Source organism: Saimiri boliviensis, chromosome X (assembly GCF_048565385.1).
Source record: "Saimiri boliviensis isolate mSaiBol1 chromosome X, mSaiBol1.pri, whole genome shotgun sequence".
In the NCBI taxonomy this organism is placed as follows: domain Eukaryota; kingdom Metazoa; phylum Chordata; class Mammalia; order Primates; family Cebidae; genus Saimiri; species Saimiri boliviensis.
In genome coordinates, this window is record NC_133470.1 from 46,322,001 (window position 1) to 46,336,291 (window position 14,291).

At 43.1% G+C, this 14,291-nt stretch overlaps 1 protein-coding gene across 3 annotated transcripts in view; it reads right to left on the reverse strand.

The window, feature by feature from the left end:
* Window positions 1–1,299: 1,299 nt before the first annotated feature.
* Window positions 1,300–14,291, reverse strand: part of SHROOM4 (shroom family member 4) — a 214,926-nt gene continuing 201,934 nt past the window's right edge. For all 3 annotated transcript variants that reach the window (XM_010350246.3, XM_074391859.1, XM_074391858.1), the window contains 3 exons: window positions 10,327–10,507; window positions 6,281–6,550; window positions 1,300–4,960 (listed from right to left, as the gene is read on the reverse strand). In XM_010350246.3, the coding sequence (XP_010348548.1) occupies window positions 4,691–4,960; window positions 6,281–6,550; window positions 10,327–10,507 (721 nt within the window). In that variant the 3' untranslated portion in view covers window positions 1,300–4,690. The remainder of the gene's footprint in view (window positions 4,961–6,280; window positions 6,551–10,326; window positions 10,508–14,291) is intronic.

Here is a 14,291-nt window from a genome sequence, read left to right on the forward strand (position 1 = left end):
TTTTGTTAAAGTATTCCTATTTTTTTGCTTTTTAATGCTATGTAAACTGTTTTCTTAATAACATTTTAGGATTGTTCATTTGATCTTGTGTTTTAACCTTGTATCCTGCAACTTTGCTGAATTCATCCAGGCAGATAGTTGTGAGCAACATGAGAAGAGCAAAAATACACCTGGGATAAGGAAAAAATGAATTTGGTAGATCAGGACTATAATAATGGTTACCAGGTACTGAATACTTTTTTGACAAGTCAGTACTTCCCACACTCTAACATGAATCTCCTAGAACTCTAGTTAAAATTCAGATTGTTATCACTGAGTTTGGGGTGGGCCTGGGATTCTGCCTAATAACTACTTGGATTGTTAGTGGCTTTTATTTATTATTTTTGAGTTACAGTAACTCTGCAAGTTGGATTATACTGTTCCCATTTTACAGTTAAGAAAATGACCTCAGAAGCTGAGCTGGTAGCCTAGATTCATTGAATAAGTGGCAGAACCAGGATTTGAACAGAGTTAATTTTAATGGCAAAGCTGCACTCTTTCTACTCTACCACACTGGATATCTTGAGTAGGAGGAGGATAGTTGGAATGTGAACAGAATATGGATCACAAAAAAGAAAGCTTTTAATGTCAGAGTTGCTGCCTGGAATACATTTGAGTCTAATCTTTGAGGCTGATTCAGAGAGCAGCAGATCAGCGAGACCCTTGCTTTCCAGGGAGCTGAGAGTGAAGGTGTGAGATTGGAGTATCAGCTAAAAGAAAGATGAAACTACTAGAAAGAATTCAAGATTAGATGAAGTCTAGAAAGAACGTGGCTTACCTTCAATCAGGCTAGATTCCAGAATTGGACTCTATACTGCTTAGGTCTATACCTGAGATTATACCATTGTTGACTTTTTCTGCATTCTAAACATGGGGTTAGACTGGTTGTGATGTTGCCACTGACTAACCTGAGAGAAAGAAATATATCAGTGAGCTAAAGGGCAGGGCTGTGTTTTTGAGGTCCTTCTAAGTAGAAAAATACCATGCTTCAATACTGTGATAACAACAGAAATAACCAATGGTTTAAACTCTGTGTTCCCTCTTCAGAGTGCTCTTGAAATAGATGTCTAAAAGCTGTTCCTCTAAAAAGGCTATGGCAGATCCTGCTATTTAACTGGGGATGATGAATGGTATATCATTAATACCATCCCTCAGAGGCCAGAGTAAGGGTTTAGGGATGTGGGTAAGGATCTGGTCATATGAAGGAGAATTTTCAGCAGAATCTTTAGACTTCCATCACCTGAGTCAAAACACATGAGATTTTTTCTTGTCCTTAGCACCTTTTATTGAAATATGACCCTTGATGACAATGTGGCAGGCATATCTATGTCAGCCAAGAAGGGAGTGGTGGAGGACACAAATGCAGAAACAATAAGATTTGGAAAAAGAATAGCTTCACATGGGATACATGACCCCCAACAGCTGTACAACCAACATTGGTTCTTTATCTATAGAAACTGCCCCCTGCCCCACCCCCCTCTAAAAGATCTACTAATCTTCAAATAATAAAATATGCTGTTGCGGAAATATTATTGGCATAGACAACTCCTCTGGCAAAGACAGTGGGAGTCACCAAGCTCCAAATGGGTGGAAGTGGCCAGAAATGGGACCAGCTTCTTCCATCTGGGGCCTGCTACTGGCAGAGCAGCACCTTCAGGGAGACTTGGGTTCAGAATGTGGCTCTGGTGTGCCTGGGCAGCTTTTTGGCACATGAGGTTAAATAGAAAACAGAACCTGAACCTAACCTTGAAAGAGGCTTTTCATCTTTTCACCTTCTCTCCTTTTCTCTGCTTCCAATTTCTTCCTTTCTAGGACTTTATTTTCAGCATCCCTATTTTATTATGTCGGATTCTACTTGGGCATTTATGGCTGTATCCTGGCTGAGTCTCCAGCTGTGGGACTCAGGGAGACTCAATTATCCAGAGCCCTTGCAGGTGGCAGGGGAAGTGGGGGGACATGTGATAGTAACTCATGCACTGACTTCTCTGTCAACCATCATGCTTGCCTATTACCCATGAGGGCCTGTATAAATATTTGAAGGGAGAGAGCAGAAGTCAAGACCAATAACTGTCTTTGGGGATTTCCTTTGGCCTGCCTTCCAAACTGCTACTCACTGGCAGAGCTTGGAGGCGGGCTGAGCCCAGGAACTGAGAACAGGGGAGAGATACTACATCTCAAGTAATACTGGCAGCTTTGCAACACTATCACACACAATGAGTCTGCCCTGGCAGGAGTGTGGCACGCCAGTGTCTGTTTAGCAGTTCACCTTTATCTACCGAGCTTCACTGCTAGGTATAGTTTTGGGGTTATTTTTAAGTGCTCTGGCAACTTTCCCTGCATGTGAAAATGAACATCTTTGTGATCTGATTCCAACTCTAGAAACTAATTTGAGGTGGGATGAAGAACAAAAATAACAGAGTCAATAGTATTTTTGGCATCATAAACTTAAGATACAACCAATCACATGCTGACTAGAAAAACTCAGACTATGGCCATAGTGTCCAAGTAAGTGATCATTCCTTTCCGTAGGCCCATATTACCAAAAAAGGGTTGTTCTAATCAACAAATCTGAGAAAGATGGAACATATCAGCCTCATCCTCCCAATATAGGACACCTCAATTTGCTCATTGTTTGTCCTAGAGCCTGCTCAGAAGAAAAGATAACTATGGCCTCCATTCAAAGCATTCCCCTACCTTCTCAATCTTGGCTGGCTTGTGTAAGCCTAGACCTTGCAAGCCATCAGCCTTCCTGAATAAAGTAGAATCTTCCACCGGAGGGGAAAATGGCAGGGTTGCCATTCTAAGTGTTTCCAGCAGCAGTACTAAGAGCAAACCCAGGGCTCCACAGAAAGGCTTACCAAAACCCCCACCCCAGGACACCCTGCTGGCCAAGATTCTCCCATTGTTTTCAAATACAATGAAGAGGAAATGGAAGCTAGTGAAAAGTATTTCTAACAGCAGCAAAACTTCCTTGGCAAATTCTTTGGCTAAAGGAGACATCCCGGCTGCTACAGCTGACCTTCAAGGACCCTGAGGAACTCAGCAGTAACTAGCAGAGATGCCAGGCTTTGGCTGGGTTACATGATACCAAATATTGGCCCCAGTTAGTGAGAAACAGCTGAGCTGGATAACAGGGCAGCATTGGACCATAACCCCCTTTTTCCCATTGTCCACCTGAGGGCTACCTTTCCAGCACAGAAACTAGCTACTGGTGTCAGGGCCTTGGCAACAGCAGCAGTTTTAGTTGTTTGCATGCTTAAGATCCTGGCTGGGTCATCAGTTGCTCTGGGGAGCTGGCTTTGGCTGGAGCTCCCAGCTACCTTGAGTTTTGGTTCCCCTTAGCCAGGCCACAGGCTGAGAAAGCAATGGTTAGAGGAATTCCTCCTGAGCTCACCTCTACTCATCCCACAGCTTGGAGATGGTAGAGAAATGGCTGAACCTTTCTCTGTTTCAGATTTCTTTGGTTTCAAAAAGAACTCAGTAAGAAAAACTTGAACCCTGCTGGGGAATGCTAAACTCACAGTCACTTAGACTTCAGAGAAGCACAGGGCCAGGCCACAGTAGGAAGGCTCTAAGTTCAAGGGGAGAGCTCATTCCCCCCTAGACATTGATAGCTTTGGTAGGAACAATTCTATGCTTTGGTACTTGCTTACCTAGCCATGGTGGATTCAGGCTGATCTGCAGAATATGCTTTCCTTCTGGGCTAACTTTTCCCTCTCCAACTTCCCTCTTCTTGCCTTATTAGTTCAAAAAGAAAAAAAATAATCAAAACATAAAAATAAATAAAATCAAAATGCCATTTAAAATATAACAATAAGAACCACCTCCCCCAATAATTAAACCTACATCTAAAAGTCAGGTTTAGTAGTTATTAATGGCCCATATGGTGAAGCCCTGGGGTAGGCACCTGGGGTAACCCCCAGCAATGAAAATGAAAGATGAAACAAGAGGTGGTAGAATCAAAGTCTTAGGACAGGAAGAGGGTCACACTAGCCAGGGCTAAGAGTAGGACTCTTCCCCTGAACTTGCTGCTGGGAAAGGTGAGGGTAGAGCGGATTTAAACCTGGTTCCTTCCTAAGGGTCACCTGGGAATACTCAACGTTTGCTTGCATTTTGTTCAGTATAATTCCTCCTTCTGTGCTTTTCCCTGCAAAGCTTGGATGAGGCCGTGAAACTGGTGCCAGGTGAATGCCCTCAAGGCAGCCAGCTCTCTGTGAGAAATGGCTGGGCCACAAGCCCTGGGGCAGAGTAGACCTGCAAGGAAGGTTCTCTCTGAGCCTTTAGAGGCTGTTGATGATATGGGTGGGTGATGAGCACTTGATGTCTTTGGTGTCCTAGTACAAAGCAAAATGAAGGCACTTAGTTGGCTCTCTGTGTAGCAAGTACTTGCCCTTGGCAACTGTGGGAAGGAGAGTGTGGTTGTAAGATCACACCCTGCTGCAGCTCCCTTGGGTAGAAGCCTGTGGCTTCTCCAAGATCTCCTAGCTGGTCAGGACCACTGCTAAGGAAGGGGCAATGAGAGACATCCAGGGTAGAGGGCTGGAACAAACCGCTAATTGCTATCTATTTGCTGAGAAACTGCTAACAAAGAAGATTGAAAGCACTTCCCACTGCGGCTAGGCAGGGATGCTGTGGCAGACTGCTGGCAGAATTATAAATTGCTGGGCCCCAGGAGTAGACTCTCCCTGAGACATTTGAGCTGTTCTTCCCCGAGCTTGATCTTCTCCTCCAGCTCTCGCTGTTCAATGATGAGAGCAGATTTCATCTTGACAAAGTGCTGGTAATCTTGGAGCTGGTCCTGAGGCAGGTAGCGGGAGACCATGCCAAACACCAACTTCTCCCGGCGGTCCACGTGCTCCTTCAGCTCCTTGGCATCTGCCAACTGCCCCGTCAGCTGCTGCTTCTTCTCTATCAGGACCAACTGGGGGAGCAGAAGACCAATTAAGGATTCTTCCAATTACCAGGCATCTGTCTAACAGTGCTGTCTAGCAGTATTCCACCAGAGATGCTGCCACAAAGCAGCTATCCATTCTGCTAATTAGTCAGTCTTAGATTTTCTGCCCTAAAGTCCACCTCCGTGCAAAAGCCTTTGTTTCCAGTAGCAGGAGGGTAAACATGACAACAATTCTGGACAGGGGATGTGAAATCATCTCTTTCCATCTCTTTAAGGCTGTCTTCAATGTAGGGACCACCACTGGGCTTGGAGTGGAGGAAGGCTTGGACAAAGCCAGCCTGTGTCCCTTTCATCTGGTGAACAACTGTCACTGTGGAGGTACTTTCAGTATGGTGTGTGTGTCTCTGTGTGAGTGGATATGTGTGAGTGTATGTGTCTGTGTATATACGTATATGTATGTGCATATGTGCCTCTTGCTGTGGATTCAAAGGTATATCCAAAGCCACTTGTATAGGAAAAGGTGATGCAATTTTGGTTGAGGAATAGATGCATAGTGACTCAACCTGTGAAACTGACAGCTTTCCAATATCAACTACTTGATGAGACCTTCCCCTCCAAAACTGCTGAGTTTGCCTCACTGAGTGAGGCAAAACTGCTACTGCTACTACTACTACTACTACTGGGAGTTAGTACCGATTCAGTGTTTACCCTGTCCCAGGCCCTGTTTTATGTAATTAACATAAACTAATTTAATTCTCACAATAATCTCGTAAGGCAGGAAGTATGTTCACCCCATTTTATAGATGAAGAGATTGAGGCAGAGTAACGTTACGTGAGTTGTCCACAGTCACACAGCTAAGAAATGGTAGAGCAAGAATTTCAGGGCACTTAAAAGCCAGTGTTCACACTCTTATTTTTCCTTTTTTCATGTTTCTTTTTTGTCTTTTTTCCTCTGTCACCCAGGCTGGAGTGCAGCGGCACAATCTTCGCTCATGGCAGCTTCTAACTCCCAGGCTCAAGCAAGCCTTCTACCTCAGCCTCCGGAATAGTTGGGATTATCGGTATGCACCACCACACCAGGCTAATTTTTGTGTTTTTAGTAAAGATGGGGTTTCATTAAGTTGCCCAGGTTGGTCTTGAACTCCTAGACTGAAGCAATCTGCCCACTTTGGCCTCCCAAAGTGCTGGGATTACAGGCATGAACCACCGTGCCTGTCCTCAGTGCTCACACACTTTTAACCCTATCCTTTACTGTTTCCCATATAGCCCAACTTTTTGAAAGAGAGAGCCCTGAGAAGAAACAAATGGCATTTCCCTCTATCCACACCCCAGAAACCCCAACTCTACCTTCTCCTGGTTGGCCTCTGAATCGATGCTATTGAGAGCATTCTCTACCCGGGCCAGTCGTCCAGAGAGTGACAGCAACAGGTTGACCACTTTGTCCAGGTCCCCAACAAACAAGCGGTATTTTTCAAATTCATTGGATTTGCAGACGGCTTTTAAGTTGGCCTCCACCTCCTCCCCAAGGGCAGAATTGGCATTGATGTCCTCTAGCAGCCCTCGCTGGGCCTCCCGCAAGACAGAAAGTTTTCTGCTGATGCTTTCGATAAGCTGTACCTAGGGGAATTAAACAGAAGAAGACAAAGGATGAGAATGGGGACCAACAGAAACTGATTTGTGCCTGTAACCTCTGTTTTGGAATACAAGGAAGAGATAGTGGGCTCTATCCTACTCACTGGAAGCAAAGGAAACTTGGGCAAGTCATGAGCAACTCATGAGTCATGAGTCTTTTGGGCAAGCACCTACTTTCCGTCTGGTAGGGATCTCCATGTTACCACAAAACTTTTTGGCATTGAGTAAGTGATACCCATAAGTTAAGCTTCATCTACCAAATGCAACTTAATATAATAAATGCTTGCTGGAACTGTTTTCTTTCTTTCTTTTTTTTTTCTTTTTTTTGAGATGGAGTCTCACTCTGTTACCTAGGCTTGAGTGCAGTGGCATGATCTCAGCTCACTGCAACTTCCACCTTCCAGGTTCAAGTGATTCTCATGCCTCAGCCTCCTAAGTAGCTGAGATTACAGGTGCACGCCATAGATGTCAGGCTAATTTTTTGTTGTTGTTGTATTTTTAGTAGAGTCAGGGTTTCATGATGTTGGCCAGGTTGACCTCAAGTGATCAGCCCCCTTCAGCCTCCCAAAATGCTGGGATCACAGGCGTGAGCCTCCGCACCCAGTCCCTTCCTGGGACTATTTAATGAATAGGAGCTATAGTCCTTGTGAGAGCCTAGGTTGGAAAAGCATTTGCCCTAAGGTATTTGCCTATCACTTCATTCATTCTCCTTCAATCCATTTAAGTACCTCTCATGTTCATGGCTTTGTGCTAGGTCTTTGCTTCCTCAGCGTGGCTTTTGAGGCCTTTTGGATAAGACTGTGAGTTCTGGAGTTATAATGACTGAGTTTGACTTCTAGCTCTGTCACTTCCTAGCTGTGAGACCTTGGGTGACTTGACATTCTTGAGCTTCACTTTCTCTGTAGAATGTGGGTAACTGCTGTACCCACTGCATTGGGTCATAAAAAGGAGTCAACGAGGTGATGCATGCAAAGTGCTTGGCCCATAATAAGTGCTCCATAAAAGCTGGGCTGCTATTATTTATTACTCACTCTGGCCCCACCTTGCCATTCTAATGTCATGCCTCAGAGTCTTTCAGAATTAGCTCCTCACTCTCCTCTGTGTTCACAACACTCATTCTTGTGTTCCTGAGTAGTTTACGCAATTCCACCTATTCTTTATCTCTTTCGTCATTTTGGTTATTCCTAAATTTCTTTAGGGGACAGCTCTGTCCATCCCCTCCCCCACAGGAAGCCCTCCTCTGTAAGTCTTCTCTCAGTGATCTTGTTTTGTCTGAGCTTTTAAGTATTTTAGAATTAGAACCCTACAGTGTAATTTGAAGTTCTTCACTTTCTATTCCGTGTGTGTGTCTGATCCCTCACCTGCTGTTGATTGTAAGTTTCTTAAGGGAAGTACTGCCTGTGTCTTCTGATTTGTCTCCCCTATAGATGGGTGCAGTCACAGGGAAGTACAGTAGAGTTTTAGAGTCAGAGACATCTGGATTCCAATTCTACCTCCAAACTGTATGGCCTTACAATAGATACCTAATCCCACTAAGACTTCTATTTCTTCATCTGTAGACACTTCCCCAACTCCAGAGATTTTCTGATGGTTAAATGAAACCACATAAGTAAAATACTTAGTATTATGACTGACACTTAAATGCTCAATGCATGTTTACTAATGCTATTATTATTTAGTTCTACAACGTACTCCAAACGAATGGATACTTGTCTAGCTTCAAGGTTATGACAATAATGGCCCTGTCCCAGTCTGCCCATAGCCTTTGCAGCCAGTAATGCATTGTGGTTAAGAGCACAGACTCTAGTGCTAGATTACCAGAGTCTGAACTCCTGCTCTGATGCAAAGTAATGATATTATATATGACCTTGAGCACATTACTCAACCTCTCTGCACGTAAATTTCCACATCAAAAAAATTGGATAATAGGACCTACCTCACGGAATTGTTATGAGAATTAAATAAGTTAACACATGTTACATGTTTAGAATATTATCTTGTACATAGGAATATCCTTCAATGTATGTTTTAATCTTTTTCTAGTCCAAGCACAGGGACAATAGGCTTATAGTTTTCTAGAATATATTCCTCTCTAGTAGTTTATTTAGAGATGTCCAAAGTGACCAGGACTAAGAGAGCCTTCTCCAGGTTCCAAGACCTGTTGTCATATTTTAGAACCCTTCAAAAGTCAGGAAATCATTATCATCTCAGTCTGAAGTATAATAGATACGCATTTAGGGAAAATTCCCAAACCCACTGGGAACTGCGTATCAGTGATATGAATGAGGCAACACAATTAGATGCTAAAAGACTGCCAGTTATACTCCCACCATCTGCTCTCCCAAACAAAAGTCAATGCTGGGGACAAAGGATGGCCGGGGGCCATCTGGAAAATGACCCACTTGGAAAATCACCTACCCACCTCAGTTTCCAGGCTCCAGGGATAGATGGAAGGGTAAGTGGTGAGACCGCTTTATTTCTTGGGACTTGTGCTCCACAACCTGAACCTCAATCCTGAAGAAGTGTACTGGATAGAGTTGTGGAGTCATCACAGATCCAGCCAGAGCTAAGTTGTTTTTTCTGGGACATCACAAATTGGTGACATTCCTCACCTTTCTTCCTCAGAGACAAAAATTGTCGTAGCCCACCCACAATCACTTCAGTTCACTGTCTGTTGTTCTGTGCTCTGCCATTTCTGATCATCTCTCTTTTCCTGGTCAGAGTTGTTTTTTTTTTATTAGGTTTGCCCCTGCAGAGGTCAGGCCATGCATAAGCTAGGAGTACCCCTGCCATGCTCACAGAACATGGAATCCAAGGAAACAGATATCTGAATCAATAAAACTTCAACACTACCATGCTTCCAATTCTTCCCGACATTTTGCTTCAGATAGGAAATTGGAAGAAGGGCTCTTGCATATGGCCCTGTACCTTCCTACAGGTCATGTTCTGAAAGAAGTTTGGGCAGAAGAACAATTTACATTGAGTTCAGATGTCCACAAAGAGGCAAATTGAGCCTTTGAGGTTGCCATGACAACCCTATTTGCTTATGAAATACAATAGGTAAGTGCAGGGAGGGCAAACTAATTCCAAGAATTCATTAGAAAACCAGACTAGTGGTACTTAGGCAAAGAAAGGAAAGCTTTGGAACAACAACATCATCATCATCCCCATTTAACTATTTTGTATTTTTAAGACATAATTGACTATCTTTGCAAATAAACACTAAAGTTTGCCAGCCTATAATTTGTCCTTATTTTCCTTAGTCTGTTCTGTCTCCCAGAAAGTTGCACAAAGAATAAAAATCAATGGCACTGCCATTGGGTACAAGAGCGCACTGGCAGAAGCTCTGATGTGCCCTGAGTAGTGAGTTAATTACAAGGCTGGCTCAATTCAGAGAGACAGCATGTACTGTAGAGTAGAAATTCAGACAGTCTTGACTTCCAGTGCTGGATCTACCATTTAGTCTGCACCTGGGCAAATTAGTCCCTTCAACTATTAAAAATACCCAGTCTACCTTGTTGGGTTGTTCTAAGGATCTACAGAGACAATAATGATGATTATGACTATTATTATTATTATTATTGACTGGATCAAAAATAGAGTGGACTTGGACCTGTGAGAAACCCAGAGAGGCTGTGTGATTTCCATACTGAAAATATGGGAATGCGAGATGTTCTAGAGAGTGTAGAAGGCTGGTCATCCTCCAGACACATTCAAGCTAAATTGTGAAAATCTCTAGGACACATAAAAAAAAACTTTACCTTTTTTTGAGCCAGTTCATGGTCAACTTCCTCATCTCCTAAGCCAATCTCTGCCATCTCAGGTTGATCTTTCAGTTTGTTCAGCAGCTCTGCCTTGGCCACAGAAATATTGTAATAAGCTGAGTAAGAGGTAGGGATTCCTGGGGCCCCTGGAGGAGGTGCAAAGTGCTGAAACTCTTGTCTGTGGAAACAAAGAATGACCATTTGAGCACCTCTGTTGAGAGGCTGCTGACATTTCTGCTTCTTAACTTCTCCATCTGAAAAATGGAACCCTGCTTCACCAAGGAGTTGGAAAACAAATGGACGAGAAAGACACTGTTCAAATGTAAACAGTCCATAGGAGGGCAAACTGGAGTTAGGTAAAGGCAAATTTTAAGAACTCAGAAGGCTATTGTCATGCCCCTGACTTCACCAGCTAGGGAGACTTCTTTCAAGATAATTTGATTTTGTCACTAACACTCAATTAAAATCCAGAAAAACTAGCAGGCCCTAAAAGTTCTGGGCTTCTGATCATCATCCCTTTGGTTCATGGCCCCAGTATGTGGATCTCAAAGAAGGGGCTAGGTGGTAGAGAAGTATCTGAGACCTTAGCTATGGGGTTCTCCAAACCTGTTGGCCTCCCTCAGACCTACCCCTGGACCTTCACCCATCCTGGCTCTATCTAGTCTGCTTGCTTACAAGGCACCCTGTAGCTTTCCTGGACACTCATCATTTCTTCTTTTCCAATGCCACTCCTGCTTGAAATGGACCCTCTGCTGCAGATCTCCCATGGCAAAGAGGTCACCCATGACATCAACAGTGGTTACCATGTTAAGCACCCCTGCCAGGGACTTGTGACAGCCCACCACATCTCTCATGAGCTCTTCTGACACTGCCTGCTATAAGGCAGACCTTCAGCCTGAGAAGGGATTGCATCCCTCCACTTTTGACATATTCCCAATAGCCCCAGCCTCCTCCATGATTGTAGAATGAAATGGGGGAAAAAATGAAACCAGTGGCACCCAGGGGCTTCACAGGTGTAGCAGCAGACCCTATTGTCTTGGGTTCACCAAAGCCTGTGGGGCTGAGGAGTTGCTTCTCAGAGCCCCAGCCCATGAAAGAGAACTTCTCCTCAGAAAAAATACAGTTCTGGATCCATGCTGCCTTAGGTTTGGCGTCTTCTGCCATCAAAGCTTCTGGTCTGGTGTGAGGAAGGAAGTAGCCAGAAATGCTACAATGTCAGGTTTCAGTGATGGAGGGGCAAATGATTTTGCCCATGGTTTATGCTAGGGATGATCCATTCTCACTCTATTCTTGTTGCCTGGCAGCCACTCCCACCCTCCACCTGTCTGTAGCACTACCCCTTCGCTAACCTCTAGCTGTTTGAAAGGGAAAAGAGAAACTCATTAGTCATTTTTGCAGCTATTTGCAGTTCTTAGATAAAGGTCAAAAATAATGGTTAAAAAGCTCCACAGCTATTTACTGATTCATGCTATGCTGTCTCCTAATTCATCACACAGAAGAAATTTGGGCATACCAATATTCTTCATCCTAGGTAGATTCATTTATATGTACGTTTCAAGCTTGTAACACTGATAAAAGAACAATACCAGTTAACATGCACACCGTACTTACCATGCCTCAGAAACCATCCTAAGATAGATATACATACACATAGGTATATAAATATATAATTGAATGCTCATGAAAACCATTTTACACATAAGGACCACGAGGCACCAAGAGGTAAAGTGACTTCCCCAAGGTCACCAGACATTAAATGGCAGACCTGCGATTTGCAACTGGACAACCTTACTCTAGAATCTTTGCTTCTAGCCACTATGTTATACTGCCAAAGGGACAACTTGACATCATATAAAAGCTTACATGTAAGGAATTTTCTGGATGGAGTATATCTATGTTAGCAGATAATAGAGAATATTCTGGAGGGAATATGAACTCAGGAAATTCCTATATACAAGAAAATATTTAGGGTACGTGTGAAAGTTCTGTGTCAGAAAGTATTATAAAGGAAAAAAAAAACAATGTGCTAATTGGAGACTCAGTTCTCCAGCATACACATCCCTGCATCATACTACAGTGTATCATATTAGGCACTATATTCTAGGGATCCTTCCCTTATCACCTCCATTAACAGGGAAGGGATTATAGGTGATCTATGAGAATATAATTGGAATTTAATAGTAAACACCAAAGCAAAAATCAGATTCCTTTCACAGAGCACTGAGAAGAAATGCATAGAGTCCATAAAGCAAGCTATACATATACTTGAATCAGAGTTATTAGACTTAAATAATCCTTGATTATTCCACTAACTGGCTTCTGTGTGTATCCCAGCATTTTTTAATGGAAAAGTAAGTAGGTTATAGAGGTACCACAGTTTAACTTGGCTGAAATTAAGATGTCTTTGTTTGCATTTTAGATTCAACATATTATGCATCTATATGTCCCTTACAAAATCTTAAAGCTGCTTCCTTCTGGCTAGGATACTGTCCTCTCCTAGGGTCTGGAATAGAATCTTCTTCAAGAGCCCAGAGATCCTGGGATGATAGAGCAAGCATAGTAGCTACCTGTGATCTTGTGATAAAGTTACTTTATCTCCCTGAGCCTCACTTTTCTCATCTAAGAAATGGAGAAGACGAATGGTTAACTATTTCATAAGTTTACTTTGATGATTAAATTAATACACAAAAGTACTTAGAACAATGCATAGCACATAGTCAGCAGTTAAAAAGAAGTATTAGCTATGTTGGTAACGATGCTGTTCCTTAACTCTCCATCACTCAAAAAAGCATCTAATTGATTTTGTAGATACAAGCAGAGCTGTGTGCACACAAATGTTTTCTCTTACATCCCATAGTCATTAAAAATAAATTTCTGGAGCAAGTTACAAGATCTTTAGTAATAGTGATTTCTTTCTGTCTGGCCAAGGTGCCAAGGCAAATGGAGCTACATAAAGAAGGAAAAACCAGGGTCTGTTAATGCTGCCCCTGATACACCTTGCCCTACAGGAGAGGAGAGGACCCTGTGACTACTAGCCTATAGAAAGAACATGATCTCTTTGGGAAAGGCTGACTAGGAAGGCAAAATAAGCATGGGCTTTGGAGTCAGACAGCTCTAGCTTTGCATCTTTGCTGTGTAACTTGGAATTAGTTCGTTTCCTTAGCTGTGAAATGGGGATAATAATGGCTAATGCGGCTATTGGGAGGATTAAATGAAATAATGGACATATAATGTCTAGCAGTGTCTGGTATATAATAAATAATAAATGTTCGTCCATTCATTTATTTGTTCTTTCTTCTTAAATATTTGTTAAGTGCCTACTATTTGGAGGTCATTTTCCCTTTTCTCTGCTGTGATAGATAACAATCACAGGTACTTTTCACAAAATGCTTTCTCATTACAGTAAGAATGCTCCCCAGGTAGAACAGCTTGAGAAGCAGCCACAAGCGATCTAATGAAGGATTCTTACAGTGCCTGGGAGCCAGGCCCTGTAAATGCGGTGGTTATGGCATCTTAGGCTGGAAAACTGATCGACCAGCTCCAGATAGCCAAGTCACAGATTTGCCTGTCAATAAAATACATGATAACAAGGTACTCCTAACCGCAACAAGTCTCAGGCAAATTCCTGCTATAAAGGGAGTTAAAAAAAAAAGCAGTTAGTAGCCACCTGCCTCCCCAGCCTCAGCCTCAGCGGAGAGTGGGCTGAGCTCTTCACAGGAGAGCAGGCAGAGCCGCTGACAGCCAGAGCACTGAGCAAATAATAGCGATGATGGCCTTGGGGCTTTTGCTTTGGAGCAAAAGAAACAATAATAATAATAATAAAACATGCATTGTAGGGCATGCAGATGACAACTGGCTCTGTGGAGTGAATAAGCACTGGCAGTCCTGCTGCCAGAACACACTCCCTGCCTAGGCCGTTCACCCTGTCAGCTACCACTTATTACCCACCCACATGAATGCAA